The sequence below is a fragment of the Pseudozyma hubeiensis genome (genome assembly GCF_000403515.1).
Source record: "Pseudozyma hubeiensis SY62 DNA, scaffold: PHS15, whole genome shotgun sequence".
NCBI lineage: Eukaryota > Fungi > Basidiomycota > Ustilaginomycetes > Ustilaginales > Ustilaginaceae > Pseudozyma > Pseudozyma hubeiensis.
In genome coordinates, this window is record NW_012133797.1 from 357,994 (window position 1) to 372,409 (window position 14,416).

At 56.0% G+C, this 14,416-nt stretch overlaps 7 protein-coding genes across 7 annotated transcripts; 5 read left to right on the top strand and 2 right to left on the bottom strand.

Annotated features, from left to right (window-relative positions):
* Nucleotides 1–1,118: 1,118 nt before the first annotated feature.
* Nucleotides 1,119–2,906, top strand: PHSY_001354 (hypothetical protein; the record flags this gene model as incomplete). Its single annotated transcript, XM_012331986.1, has 1 exon — nucleotides 1,119–2,906. One exon carries the CDS (start codon nucleotides 1,119–1,121, stop codon nucleotides 2,904–2,906), a length of 1,788 nt encoding a protein of 595 aa, XP_012187376.1.
* A 506-nt stretch (nucleotides 2,907–3,412) lies between these two features.
* On the bottom strand, nucleotides 3,413–5,157 carry PHSY_001355 (hypothetical protein; the record flags this gene model as incomplete). The annotated part of the gene is made up of 2 exons (XM_012331987.1): nucleotides 3,413–4,287; nucleotides 4,659–5,157. 2 exons carry the CDS (start codon nucleotides 5,155–5,157, stop codon nucleotides 3,413–3,415), a joined length of 1,374 nt encoding a protein of 457 aa, XP_012187377.1.
* A 926-nt stretch (nucleotides 5,158–6,083) lies between these two features.
* Nucleotides 6,084–7,619, top strand: PHSY_001356 (hypothetical protein; the record flags this gene model as incomplete). The annotated part of the gene is made up of 1 exon (XM_012331988.1): nucleotides 6,084–7,619. The coding sequence occupies one exon, from the start codon at nucleotides 6,084–6,086 to the stop codon at nucleotides 7,617–7,619; it is 1,536 nt and encodes a 511-aa protein (XP_012187378.1).
* A 776-nt stretch (nucleotides 7,620–8,395) lies between these two features.
* Nucleotides 8,396–9,616, bottom strand: PHSY_001357 (hypothetical protein; the record flags this gene model as incomplete). The annotated part of the gene is made up of 2 exons (XM_012331989.1): nucleotides 8,396–8,678; nucleotides 9,303–9,616. 2 exons carry the CDS (start codon nucleotides 9,614–9,616, stop codon nucleotides 8,396–8,398), a joined length of 597 nt encoding a protein of 198 aa, XP_012187379.1.
* A 466-nt stretch (nucleotides 9,617–10,082) lies between these two features.
* On the top strand, nucleotides 10,083–10,788 carry PHSY_001358 (hypothetical protein; the record flags this gene model as incomplete). The annotated part of the gene is made up of 2 exons (XM_012331990.1): nucleotides 10,083–10,164; nucleotides 10,466–10,788. 2 exons carry the CDS (start codon nucleotides 10,083–10,085, stop codon nucleotides 10,786–10,788), a joined length of 405 nt encoding a protein of 134 aa, XP_012187380.1.
* Nucleotides 10,789–11,385: 597 nt separating this feature from the next.
* On the top strand, nucleotides 11,386–12,909 carry PHSY_001359 (transporter; the record flags this gene model as incomplete). The annotated part of the gene is made up of 1 exon (XM_012331991.1): nucleotides 11,386–12,909. The coding sequence occupies one exon, from the start codon at nucleotides 11,386–11,388 to the stop codon at nucleotides 12,907–12,909; it is 1,524 nt and encodes a 507-aa protein (XP_012187381.1).
* A 1,053-nt stretch (nucleotides 12,910–13,962) lies between these two features.
* On the top strand, nucleotides 13,963–14,379 carry PHSY_001360 (peptide synthetase; the record flags this gene model as incomplete). The annotated part of the gene is made up of 1 exon (XM_012331992.1): nucleotides 13,963–14,379. The coding sequence occupies one exon, from the start codon at nucleotides 13,963–13,965 to the stop codon at nucleotides 14,377–14,379; it is 417 nt and encodes a 138-aa protein (XP_012187382.1).
* Nucleotides 14,380–14,416: the final 37 nt, after the last annotated feature.

The following is a 14,416-nucleotide window of genomic DNA, read 5'->3' on the forward strand; positions in this document are numbered from 1 at the left end:
AGGATCGTGCATGAGCTGTCGACGCAGTTCGGCTGTTCCTCCGCCCAGAAATGTCACGAACAGGAAGGACAATGAGAAAGCTAATTCAGAGGAAGCAAATAATCACGCAGCGCATTCCGATACAGCACAATCAGTAGATTGTGTTGTGCGACACAAAGAGCACAAAGAGGCGAGGAACGCGCACCCACCGCGTCACACCCTCGAGCCGCCGCTTCGCCTCGATAGTGCTCTTAACTTATCGGAGCAGCCGGTGATGTTCTGAAAGGTGCACTTCGGCTGCAATTCTTGCTCCGCTTCCCCTCTGCGGTGTGTGATCCCGAAAAATGGACGGATTTTGAGATGGCGGCGGTCTCTGTATCAGCCATGCAGTATTGTACTTTTGGGAGCCTTCCCGCCCAGCGTGCCCATCTCGTCTTTGTGATCAGCGTCGCTATCCTCCCTCTTCGCCATTGACCTTCTCGCACACGTACCCGGCGGAGAGTCACAAAAGTGCGGCGCAAGACGTCGTATCTCCTGTCCCACCTTTTCGCCATCTTTACTCCAGACGTGCACAACCTCCCGTTTCGCCGTCTTCGCCGTTTCTCAGCCGCGCTGTTGAACCCGCTCTCGCTCGCATTTCTTCCAGACAGGAACATCGTCGCCCATCTGGCATTCCTGGAAACCGCTTCAGCAGGCTGAAGCCGTTCGACGCACGACTACGCCGCGCCGCGCCACGACACTCCACATCTGCTCACTAAGCCAGGAACGCAGCCTTGGCATCCACATCTCTTTCTTCAACGCCACCATCGGCCGCACGTCTGCGTCGGTCTTCACTTCAGCCTGACTCCAGCCTCGTCTTCTCGCACACTTACGACCATTTTCGAGGCTCGCTGGTCCACCTTGTCGCGAAAGGTAGGACCGCACTCTGCCAACTTGCTCCTTGGACGGCAACAGATCGTGGGTCGATCTCACGTCTCTACACAAAGTCTCCGCTGAGAAACTCGTACGGTGATACAGAGGTGATGATGCATCGCAGCTTCGCAAGCGCCATCGTTCACGATACAGATATCGACACCTCTCACCTGGGTTCTTCTTACAACTCACCCTTCATATACACCCTATCCACCGGACAGCCCAACATGATCAAGCAAGCTGCTCCGCAGCATCCGCACGGACTCACCAAATTACAGCATCGCCTTCTCTACGAGTCCGACTCGGAATCTTCCTTCGACTTGTCCTTCAGCTCACCCTCCAGCGTCGGATCTGGTTCTGTTTACAGCGATGTCGGTTCACGTACCGGCAGCTCCAGCTTCTCGCGCCGCGCCGGCCGTCATGGCTCCAATGCGTCCCGCTCCGAGTCCATCTCTTCCGTGCTCGGCTCTTCCATGGCCATACAAAGGGTCATGATGGGCGGCAGCGACACCGCGCCGAGTCGTTCAAGGCAGTCACAGCGCCAGTCGGTGCGAGCCATCGCTAGCGCTTTCGAAGAAGCTAGCAAGTCAAGCACCGTACGTGCGCCTCCCATCAAGTTGCCAAGTCAGCTCGGACGCGTCGATGAGCAGAGTGAACCACGCAGATTCGTTGCTCAGGGACATAACGGGTCAACGCTGCCCGTTTGTCGTCCCGCCGGCTCCTTCTCTGCTGAACGCAGCAACACCTCGCGTACCGTGGTCAATCGGTCTACGGAGGCTCCCATTTCGGCTCCTGCCACGACCGCTACCTCACAAACCTCGCAAGCTTTTGCTCCGCGTGCAGGCTCAAACAATACGACCCTGCAGCACCCTCACTTCGTGTTCCCATCCCGAACTCCAACCCAACAACAAGAACAGTGGTCGCACGACCAAGATTCACAGCGTCAGTCTCGCAGCTTTGTCGGCTCAAAAACCCAATACGATGACGAGGAACCCATCTTCGATATTGTCCCTTCACCATCCCGCAAACGGAATGTTGGCCTACCTTCTGTCATGGTGGCCTCTCGCACCTCTCTTGTTCAGCAAGAGCCTGACGCTCCTCGTGCATCTCTGTCTAGAAGTGCGTCCACCATCGCCTCTTCGCCTCGACTGCCATCCTCGCTCACCACAACATCACGCGACTCGCTTGACTCGAGCTACTCATTGGACTCGCTCAGCGGCCATCCCTTTTCGTTGCAATTCGCCGGCGACGAAGACGATGGTGACATGCGAGTCAGTACGACTGCATCTATGCAGGATCCAGATGAGGTTGACATTTTCAGCAGCCCATTCATCAACCACGGCGCGAAAGGCTTCGTCATCCCACCATCTCCGCATTCGGAGAGCAAATCCCTTTCCCGTCAGCAGAGTGAGCCTTCATCTGCAGCTCCGCCCGACGCGCTCCTTGCTTCGTCGGGGCGCACGCTTCAGCCCCTGCTTCTTTGCTCGTCACGTCCGTCCTCCTCTTCGTCGGCCTCGACGGCGACGCAGACACTGTCAGCAACGTCAACAGCGCAAGCGCAGCCGATTGCCTCGATGAGGATCAACCAAGATACTTCGTTCCCGCTTCCGCCCGGCACTCATGGGTCGACGCTTCGCTCCGCGTCCGTAGAGAGACAGGCTCTCCCGTCTATTCGCGAAGCTGCCCCCACCACCGCAGTCGACCTCGGCAGCGAATCTGGAGCAGACCAAACACTCGCGATCTCTGAACTCAAACAACAAGCAGCAGCGCTGCTCGAGTCGATTCGTTCCCTCAGCGATGAGATCGACGAGTCCATCCCATCGACGCATCGCTTGCCCGGTACCTCGTACAAATCTGCCGCTGGTGTCCACGGCAATCGTAGCAATCACAGTAGCAGCGGTAGCGACGTCGAAGGCACAAAAGCATCCTTCGTGGCGGTCGACGAAACATACACCGACGTATGGAGGCTCATGGACTCTTGGTACTGGTCGAGCTTTGAAGTCGGATCACAGTAGACCCACCTCCCTTTCGTCGTTCCACACGCATCGCTCCTACACTCCCTATACCTCCTTATCACAGGTCGCGCATTCAACCAAACCCGTTCCTTCACGCCAGACACGTTCCCTTCTCGTGCATCCCTCAGCACCTTCATTCCGTTAGCTCACACTGTATTTCTAGTATTCTTAGCATTCGCCAAACATCAACCACTCATTTTTCTGTTCTCCCCATCGTCTCATCAGCACTATCCCGAAACGAATGACATTCTGATGAGCACAGACACACATAGAGGCACCAACAAAGAAGATGAGGGTTTGAAAACGAGCGCAGGCAGCGGAGCAATTAGAATTTCGCGAGTCAGGACCACAAACACAACGCGAGTCGAGTGAGCCTTGACCTGATCGAGCCGCCTTGTCCCACCAGATGGCGACATAGGAGCGGTCAATCACACCAAGGGGAGTACTAATATACAAGACGAAAACACACCAAATCTACAAGGTCGCGATACCAGACCGTGACACCTTTAAGCAACAAGCGAAGCCATGAGACCCGACCAGTCCATACCGGCAACGTCGGCCCTTTCATGACTCGCGGGCAGGAATCCACTACCAACGGCATCCTCGTCGCCGAGACCAATGTTGAGCTGCAGAGGCTCCTCGATCTCAATGTCCAGATCGACAAGGTCGAAGGGCGACGAGCCGGCGCTGACATCCATCTCAGATGACGAGACGTCCGCGTCGGTGTTGACGTTGGCGGCGGTGTCTTGAGAGGTGCTGTAGATATCTTGCAGCATCGCGTCGGTGGCGAGCTCCCACATGTTCCTCTCTGTGGGAAGAAGAGGAGAGTTCAGGAGTCGGAAGCGTTCTTGAAGGCTTTGCTCCTCGTTCTGCGCGAGAGACAAGCTGATGGTGTTGAAGATGGCGGACTCGCCAGTCTCGCTGATGGTCTTGTTCTGATTGCTGCTGCTGTTGTCACTCGCACCCTCGCTCAAGCCCGTCGAGACGGTGCTCAGGCTTGCGAGACCATCGGCAGAGGCGTCTGCTGGTCGCAAGGCGCCGCCTGCTGCTGCTGTTGCTGCATGGTTCTCGCCCACAGATACAGGTTGAGACGGGGCGGTAGGCGTCGAGGAACCTTGATCTTGAGCCGCAATCGTCGCGTCACTGTGGGCAGGTTTGGCGTCGAGGTCAATAAAGTTGGAGAGGAGAGCCTCAGCTTCACGGGCGACACCGGCTGCCTTTGCTTCGACGACATGCTGAGTGAGAGGGACTTGGGCGCTGGCCGCGATCGACGACGGCTGCTCGAGAGCAGGAACGCTGATCTGGCTGGCGAGGGGGTAACCTTGATTGACGATGCTGCTGCCGTTGACATCGACGTTGCTTCCGACCTTTCGGACGACACCTTGTTGACCGGCGACACTCTCAAACTGTGTGAAGGCATCCGCTGCTGGGACTGCTCGAGCTCAGCATCTTGACAAGAAGATGGTGCATCAGAGCAGGTCGCCTCCGCTGCAGGGAGGCGAACGCCTTCATTCGAGGTTTGCTGGGACAAAGTGGCAAAGGAAAGGGGAGAGGAAGCAGTCGATGCCGGCGCTGCAATCGCCAGGGGCAAGGTGACCTCCTTGCTAGCCGAACCGTTGTTCTGCACAAGCGCAGACGTGAGGTTCGCGGACAAGCCCGCATCCAACTGCGAAGCAAGTGTGGAAGCGGAGGAAGCGGCGAGAGCCGATGGATTGGAGGAGGATGGAAGAGACAATGAAGACGACGACGAACCAAGGAGCGGGATGAGGGAAGGAGCGACGGTGCGGAGAATGGTCTCGAGCGTAGTAACACGCAGCTGAGCCTCGTTAAGCTTAGCGTCGAGGGCTTGACGGACAGACTGATCCTGTTCGCGCTGTTGACGAAGCAGCGTGTTTTCGGCCTTGAGGTCGTTGAGAGAGCCTTCAAGCGTCTCAACGTACGCCTTTTTGCGTTCTCGCGAGTATTGGGCCGAGAGACGGTTGCGGGCTTGACGAGCTTCGAGACGAGCCTTGCGCTCCTCGTCGCTGGCTTTGCGGCGTCCTCCGATGTGGCTGGACTTGGAGGGCGAAGCCGAAGAGGAGGCGGAGTCGTCGAGATCGTGTTCGTCGTCTTGCTCGTCGTCGTCGTCCTGGTCGTGGATGACCTTTCGCTTTTTGCTGTTCGGAGAAGATTCAGCAGAGTTGAAGCCAAAAGTCTCCTGCTTGACTGATGTCTCTGAGTGACGCGACGATGATGCGAGCGCGGAAGGCATTGACGCTGTGGATGGCGGGGCGAGAACAGACATGGGAGACGGCGAAGTGGTGGTGGCGATGGTGGTCGTCATGATGGGCGACTCGACGAGCCATTGATGATGTGGAAGATGGAATGATTGAGGCAAGGTCGAGTCAGGGGCTTGAGATGGGTAGGAATGGTCTCCAGCACTCAGTGAAGAGGAAGAGATGGCGAAACTATAGAATCACGCTGGGAGATGCAGAGCAGATGCAATGGCTGGTGGGTGCGTGGTTGCGTGGATGACGTGGAGATAGAATGACCTGATGCGTTGAAGCAGAAGGCAGGTGCGAGGAGGGAGGAGGAGAAGAGAGGTGAAGTTGGGAGATAGGGTGTTGTAGACGTGGAAGGCGAAAGGGATGATGTGGACGTGAAGTAGGATCAGGATGAAATCAGAGTCGAAGCAGTGCGGGGCTTTAAACTGTCTACGTGGCAGTTGTTGCCTTCTGATTCGTTCGTTGAAAGACTGGAGCGCAGCCTCACCGGTCAGCCGCTGACCCTGCTCTTGCGGGTAAGTTAGCTGCAGGCGCGGGCTGTGCTTTGCGTTCCCGACGCGGGCTGAGCAATTTTGAAAGGATCGACGTGGAAGGTCAGGGTCCGGTTTTGAGTTTTATCGTGCGAAAAGATATGACACACCATGCATCGTTGATCCAGGTGGGGAGCATCTCCCGATCAGGACTGCACGATGATGTTGCTTCGCTTATGCACATCAGCATGCCGCGCCAAAATTGGCTGCGGAAGACCCTTGCCGGTTTGATTCTGTGCCTGTTGACAATGTGTCTGTGACCCACAAGGTCTTCCGCACCCTCTCTGATCATCGACATGATGTCGACGGACTGATACCCGGCTCTCTGTTCAGTGCTCTCAGTGTTCAGCACCACCTGCTCAGCTCGGGCTCATACCCTCGACATGATCATGGCGCAAAGACCGGGTGTACCACGGCTGTACAGCGGGGCTGTCAATGCCATGTTTGACGATGTCGACGATCTCATTCGAGGCGATCCTCCCGCAATCAATGACCCGCTGCCGCCACCCTTCGTTATCGCCGGATCTGCTGCAGTTGCAACCGCAGCAGCCACGCTGTCTCTCGAATGTGACACATATGCTAGAAACACAGCATCATCGGATCGCTCGGTCCCAGCGTATCAGCCTCCACTGCGCCAACGTGTCGTAGGCTACTACGAGCGACATACGCAGCTCACCAACACTCTCCAGCATCTCGGTGACGTTCCAACCAAGCTTGATGCCCTTCAACACGACATCTTCTCCGTCACCGGCAAAGTCAAGAGTCAGGAGACTCGACTCAAGACGCTCCAAACCGTCTCTCAGGAGACTCGAGAATCCCACGCCAAAAGGAGTAGCTCCGTCGCCAAGCGGCTATTGAACAAGCACGGCAAGCGAGCTCGTCTGCTTGTCCAAGCTCACAATCAAGCCGAGAAAGCAGCAGCCCAGCAGGCTGCACATGAAGCCGACCTAGCCAACAACCGATCTACATTGTCTTCCATGCAGCTGCACAAAATTGAGCTCGAGCGCGACCTAGTCGAGTACCAGGCTGCGTCCAGCCAACTCGACAAGATTGACGAGACTCTCTTCGATGGCGCCACGCCCGAATTTGTCCAAGATGACTTTGCAGAGTGGGAGCTCAAAGTATGGCTGCAAGTCCAAGTCTTCATGGCTGCAGAGACGAATCGCGAGAAGCGCGCACGGCAGCTGCTCAAAGATGCATCGCCCATCCTCGCCTCCATCATCAAGGACATCCAGAGCGCACTCCAGTACTGCATCGACTCAGGTGTAGCCCGCAACCAGAAGTATACCAAGAACCTGATCTCCAACACCACCGCCAAATCCACCGTCAGCGGTACCCAGCCTTTGGTGCTCAGAGCCAAGACGAGCTCCGGCAAGTTCTTCACCACCGTCGCAAAAGCGCGCGGTAGTCAGATGCTCGTCGCGCGTCCACCCGAGTTTCGACTGATCGAGCTCCATCTCATGCCCGGAAGCAAGAATCCGAAAGCGGTCGACGAGCGGGGGCTCCACAAATCGCTCGAGACTTCGTATGCGCAAGCAAAGGCGCTCGATTCCTTCCTCAAGCGCGAGATCGCAGCAAGCCTCGAGCGTCAGAAGAAGCTCTCTGTCGAGACAGCAAAGTTGCAGAACACCCTCAAGGATGCGCATCGAAATTTACGGAATGTTCGTCGAGAAATCGTTCTTGCCGTGGTGCGAGAAGATGGTAGCCGAGAGGACGGCACGCAAGCGCCGGCTACTGGTCAAAGCTTGAACGAAGAGCAACGTGACTACGCGCTACCGCTGCAAGACCAAGCCAATCCGATGATCTCCACCCACTTCCAAGAGAACCTGCGCAAAGAGTCGCATTCTCGCTTGCGCAAGCTCGTAGCCCTGCCCGACCCGGAATCCGAGGACGACAATCTCTACCCCGTCATCGCCTGATACATCGCCCGTTCTGTTCGTTCAGATTGCATCTTCTCGGAACCCACTTTGGATTCTGATTCGTCGAAAGCAGCACAATGCTTTCTTGTACTTGTACCTCTATCTTTGCAATCAGTCACATTCATTCATCAGCGAGACTGTATTTCCAGGAACTGAGCTTGGTGCAAGGTGATCGGTAAGACTCGAGAACATTCTTGGACTGCTTACTCCGCCAAAGGCAAGCAGAGTTCAGGGCTAAGAGGTGAATTGCAAGAGAGCATAAGGAGAGAGAGCTGATCGTCGCGGGCAACTTGCGTCATGCTACCTAAAAACGCTCCTTCCCGTTCCTCGAGTCTAGCCCGTTTGGACGTGTTTGCTCACCAGAGCGACACCACACCGCGCTACCAATCCATGCGTCTTGCGACTACGGAGTCCGACGGGGGTTGACGAGTTGATCCCTCCACGAGTACGGGGCAAATCAAAGCTAAGTCCCGTCGTTCCCCGTCAAAGTGGAGGACGACCGAAAGCATGAGTCGGGGCCCCGCATTCGCCTTGATGCAAAGACTGCAGGACAATGTGATCTAATGTACTGATCTCGACACTGCATTGCATGACACGAGATCTGTGGGGAAAGTCGGCGTTCCTGAATCAGACGGAACGCATAATCAGACGATCTGCAAGTCGTTACGCTGAACGGATCTTGCCGAAGGGTGGAAAGTCGGAGACAGTGCGGCCAAACTCATAGCCTTTGGTACGGTCTCTGTGGATCACCGCGAAGAAGTGGTCGGGAGCGATTTCTAGCGGGACAAGCTCGTGTGATGACTGTGTTCAAGAAGGGCGCAGGATGTTCCAGTCTTCGGGGATATGCGTTCGCCGAGCGTGACGAGCAAAGTTCGAACCACGTCGCCATGACTACGCATTTGTCGACTCGGTGTGGAGCGGAGGGCACATGCGCACCGAGATACCCGCATCATCCGCGGGATGAAGCTCGATTCGTGATGTCTTGCTGACTCTACAACTTTTGCTGAGAACGCCAAGGCAACTGCCGTCTCGACCGTCACAGCAAGGGTGGATAGGACTCTAAAAAGAAGGAAGAGCAAGAGGACAGCAGAAGAAGTGTATTGCACCCTTCACTCCGGACAAGTGAGCAAAGTGAACGCGTTCGTTGGTCGAGCGAAAAGGAAACGCCAAGAACTCCGCTCTGCGTGGGTCGCAGCAACATCGGTGAGCGAGATGTCTGACGATGTCGGCACTTTTCGACAGCTTTCCTGTACGAGACCACGTTCAGCGAAGAAACACACTGCCCGAGAGCCCGCCTTGAAAAAATCCATCGAGAAGTCTCGACCCTGCATTCGTCTTTCCCCGCACTCCTCTGCCGTTTTGCCCTGCAGAGAGACTTCCGACTTCGTTGTCGTTTCCCCACGGTCGCACAAAACCTCCAGGCAACGTGGCATCTGCAGCCAGACTTCCATCTCGCCAGGAGACATTAGTGGCGGGCCACAAACAGGGCCAAACCTATTTCCAGCAACGGCTTTGCACCAGTGATGTTGCTACTGACGGATGTCTCCGTTCCTCGTTCCATCGATCCAGATTTCAGCATCCATGATCCAGAATCAGAGCACAACATCACAAGCCACCACTGTTCCTCAGCCTCCGCCCTTCTTTCTCTTGGCTACAGAACAAAGATACGGCCTGCAGAGCTACCTCTCTCCGAAATACTCGTTCTGACTCATGAAATTGCGACCGCAGACCAAGCTGGCCTGCTCCTTGTTCAATCGAAGAATCGTCGCCGTCTTTCGGAAAATCTCGCCCCCGTGTCCTGTCATCCCGTCATTGCCGGTGACTGTCTTGGCCTCCCCCACGACGAGCGTGCCAAGTCTGCAGTCTCGATGCGAATGTGTGAAGCAAGCGGCGCCTTGCAGAAGTCGGGATGTCCCTTCATTGCGGGACGAAAACTGACGTTCCTCAGATCGTGAGTCTGGAGACAAGATTCGCGATCCGAAAGGCTTACCATTCATGGGACGAGAGTCCAGATCTACAGAAGAACGGGGAGATTTTTTCAGAAGCGTCGATACGGCGAATCCTTGTTCTTGTAACAAAAAGCACTTGAGGAGCCTGTTCAGAGGAACAATGGGACGGAGGAGGGGCGAGCGGAAAGGCGGCACAGCGGTGCTCGGGGTTGCTGAGTTTGTATCTCGGTGTCAAATTGCAACTCCACGTTTTCGCTCTTTCGTCGTGACCGTGCGACTATCCACAACGGGCTCGACGGCATTGCGCCTCTTCTTTCCTTCGACTCTCCGTCCTATCCCCTTTCTATCCCCTGCAATCCCCGCTTCGTAGAACCTCCCCTCCGGTCTTCCCGCTGCTCCAACGACAATTGTTCTCTACGTTTGAAGGGACTTGTTGAGATCTCGACTTTGATGCTTTATTGCCCTGGCAAGGAAAGGTCGAGGCAAGCATATCCCTCTTGCTCGGCACCCAGCGATGATGTGCTCTCGCCAATGCTCGTCTTCAAGCGCACCGGACTCAAGTGAGAAAGCGGTTGTTTCTCGCTACCGCTGCAACGGTGAATGCATCGAACTCCGACTCCAGACTCGTTCGTTGGCTGATCTCGGTCGACGTCTGCGACAAGATCTGTGTGAGGACGGGAATGGACGAAGAGGGGGAGCTGCAGCTTTGCAGGGTTGACTGACAGGAAATAGCAGCTTGCTTTAGCCGAGCGTACAATGGCAGTGTCCCTTGGTTCGCTTCTAGAGTGCCAAGCCTTGGCCACGCATATTGCTTTCATGCGTACTGGTGCTTTTTCTTGATAGACTGGCGTCAAGCGTCGTAAAACGACACTGTCCTAACCTGGTGGAATCCGGCAGCGGCCTCGTGGCATCGATCAGTGTCTGGCACCGGCGACCGTATCAGTTTCGCGCGTTCCTGGATCGCCGTGTCTTCCATCTGTGGCCCCAAACAGATCGCATCTTCTCGTCATAACGTTGTGCCATTCTGCCTTGCATCTAAAAGCCGCACCGGCCGCAGAGAAGATTCAGTCTGTGGCCGCGCCTGGAACCCAGAATCGAGAACCAGACCAGGTTCAGACTCTCGTAGAGCTCTACCAACGCCTGCCTATCGATCCAAGGCTCAGCTCGATGGCCGGAACTTCCTCAGTCGATGTCCCATCGAAACCCTGATCATGTTGTAGACACCTCGCTATCCTAAGCATATGCTCTACGTTTCGTTAGCCCTGTTCTAATTGGTCGACCCCGGATCCACTCAAACCATGCATGTCTAGGTCGCTTAGCCCGTGAGGATTCGGGGCATCTCAACGGTCTTCCCAACGAGTCTCATCTGAAGCGGACCTCACTGCACTCATGCAGATCGTGCCACAACGTTTCGCCATGTACAAGGTGGCCTGAATGAGCGTTGACCATGTCAGCGCCAAGTCGCGTCGTTGCTGCACCCCAGACTCGTGAACGTCTTGGCCCGCATGCTGCCCCGCATTCGTTGTACCTGTCTCGCCAGTCTCGTCTGCCTCTACACCACGGCCTCGTGGTACCCCCGCAAAGGTCGTTGACACATTCCCCTTCCTATCTTGGAAGGTATAAAGTCCTGCCTCTGGCCGTTCTTATCTCTTCCAACCTACCCTCGTCTTTCCTCCCTTATCCCTTCCTCTCCCCATCCTTCAAGGGCTCTTCAGCACCTCCCTCAAGCAGCCACGGCCCTGCTAACAAGCACCCTCATCGCCTCAATCCATTCCGCACAAAGCTTTTACGACCACACCCTGTAATCACCAACAGCCATGTCGTACCGCAACTCTGACTCGGCTTCGATCGAGAAGAAGGATGACTCCCGCCTCGAGGATGGTGTCATGATGGCACCCGTCCTCACCGCCGGCACCACCCACGCCGACGCCGTCGCCTCCACCGTCGAGGACCCCAAGGAGACCGCTCGTCTCATCCGCAAGCTCGACTGGCACGTGCTCCCCATCTGCTCCGTCCTCTACCTCTTCTCCTTCCTGGACAGGACGGCCATCGGCAACGCAAGGGTCCTTGGTATGGAGACCGGCTTGAAGTTGGTTGGCAACCAGTACGCTGCCGCGCTTTCCGTCTTCTTTGGTCTTTACTGCTTGCTCGAGGTCCCGTCGAACCTGATCCTCAAGAAGATAGGCGCCAAGAAGTGGATCCCCATCATCGTCATTGCATGGGGTATTGTCATGCTCCTTACCGGTACCTCCAACAACTTCGCTGCTCTCTTCTCGTGGCGTCTCCTTCTCGGTGCTGCCGAGGCAGGTCTCTTCCCAGGCATCACGTACTATCTCACCGTCCTCTACCCACGCAAGTCGATCCAGCTGCGAGTTGGTCTCTTCTTCTCTGCTGCCACCATCGCCGGTGCCTTCGGTGGTCTGCTCGCTTTCGGTCTCGCCAAGGTTCGCGTTGGCGCTACCGAGGGCTGGCAGTGGATCTTCTTCGTTGAGGGTGCTTTGACCATCATTGTCGGTGTTGTTGCTTACTTTGTCCTCTTCGACGGTATCGAGAAGGCTCCCTTCCTTACCGAGAGCGAGAAGGTCTACATGAGCGACCGTGTCCACTTCGACGGTAACGACATCCCCATGAACGACGAGTTCGCCTGGAAGTTCGTCTGGGCCGGTCTCAAGGACTGGAAGACTCTCTTCACTCTGATCTGCTACGTCACCACCATCACCCCGCTCTACTCCACTGCCCTTACCCTGCCTACCATTCTCAAGACCTCGCTCAAGTACAACTCGGTCGACGCCAACCTGTACACTGTCCCCGTATACACTGTTGCCGCTGTCACCGTCGTTATCTTTGCTTACTTTGCCGACCGCACCGGTATCCGATTCCCCTTCATCTGCCTTGGCACCCTCATCTCTGGCATCGGCTGGGGTCTCTCGCTCGCCTACGGCAAGTCCCACCCCAAGGTCGCTTACGGTGCTCAATTCATCTCGGCTGCCGGTTCGTACGCCGCCTTCCCTGGTGTGGTTGCATCGCTGACCCAGACCATCGGTGGTAAGACCAAGCGATCGGTGTGCATCGCCATCATTGTCGGCTTCGGTGGTCTGGCCGGTACCATCTCGAGCAACATCTTCCCCAAGAAGCAGGCTCCTTACTTCCACCGTGCCCACTACATCAACATCGGCATGAACGCCACCGCCTTCATCTCGGCTCTGTCGTTCGCCGGCCTTCTCAAGCTCGCCAACATCCGCAAGCAGAAGAAGATCGACTCGGGTGAGGCCGCCCGTCTCTCGAAGGAGGAGATCGCCGACATGGGTGACGAGTCTCCTTACTTCAAGTACCGCTACTAAGCGAGGTTCGGTCCCTGCTCAGAGATTCATACTTGGGTTGAGAGCACAATTGGCATCAGTCTCCGCTTCACGTTCCTCATTGTTTTTACGCCAGGGTATCATTGTCATGTATGAATAGATTCATTCTCCCGCATTTCATGGAGAATAAATAGTCACAAGCATCCGCTACATCTTCACTGCCTGTGTTGATCGAGTCATGAGGAAATTTGAAGCTGGGTTGGTCTCCGAAACGAGCTCCCTTCCTTCGCCATTGATAGTGTCGAAGCTTCCGATCGTCCATGACTTGAAGTAGCTCGCCCACCGCAACAGGAACAGAGTTACCGAGTCCGAAAGCATACACATGCTTGGCTTACAGTGTGAAGGTCAAGGACGACCAAACTTCGTTCGACGCTCGACCTTCAACGACCATCAAGTTCAGTAAGCTCGAACCTTTCCAAAGCCTCGCTTGTTACGAGCATCAGCACCTGATGAAGCTGATCATAGAGCCTTCTGTTGCCGTAAAAGAGTTGCCAAACGATGAACAACGAACCGCCCTGCTTGAGCTGTTCTCAGAGTTTGACAGCTGCGAAATTCATCGGAATTCGGCGTGTTAGAACACACAGTCGATCGCGTGGGAGCGCGGACCTCCTCGAATCAGCATTGTCCAGCTCCACATCGACCTTCGCACGCTCGCATCTACGCTTTCTGACGACTCGTCACACGCTCTGCCGGCACTGACGCCTCTCAGGCTTCCCGTCGCGAAGAGCATCACCGTTCTATACCTTACAGTACTGTACAGAAAGGATGCGATAGAATCTTTGAACGATTTGCACGGCGTATCGTCGCACTTCGATCTAGGCCTCGGCACAAGCTTGTAAGGCCCGACCATGCAGCCGAATGGAGGCCAAGGAAGCTTCGGCTTCGGGGGAACATCAGGGTCAAATGCCTTTGGTGCATTTGGTCGGCCGCAACAGGCAGCATCGTCTACGTCAAGCAGCAGCGCTCCACCAAATACGTTCTTTCGTCCACCATCTCAAGCAGCACAGCCATCCGCCTTCTCTTCCAGCTTCGGCAATGCTCAGCCACAATCGCAGCAGCAGCAGCCGGCGTTCGGCGCTCCTCGACCGGTCGGCAGTGTCGCGACTCGACCACAGTCTCAACAGTCCACCTTTGGCGCACCTCGCCCCTTCAATGGCGGACAGCAACCGAGACCACAGCAATCGAGCTTCAACACTTCACGCCCTTTCACAAATGGTCCACCATCCCAATCACATTCGCAACCGCAGCAGTCATCGACGTTTGGCAGCAGACCGAGACCGTTCACCTCGCGACCGACGGGGCCCAGCTTTGCGCAGGAGGGTAGACCTCCGCATTCAGGCTCGTTCCGAGGAGCAAGAGGCGGAGGTACCATTCGTCCCGTCAGACCTTTCGCGTCGCATGCGAATGCCGGAAAGCAGTCGTCATCTTCGTTCGGCGGTCAATCAGGCGTAGAAGCAGGACCCGCCAATCAGAACGCATCTCGGCCAAG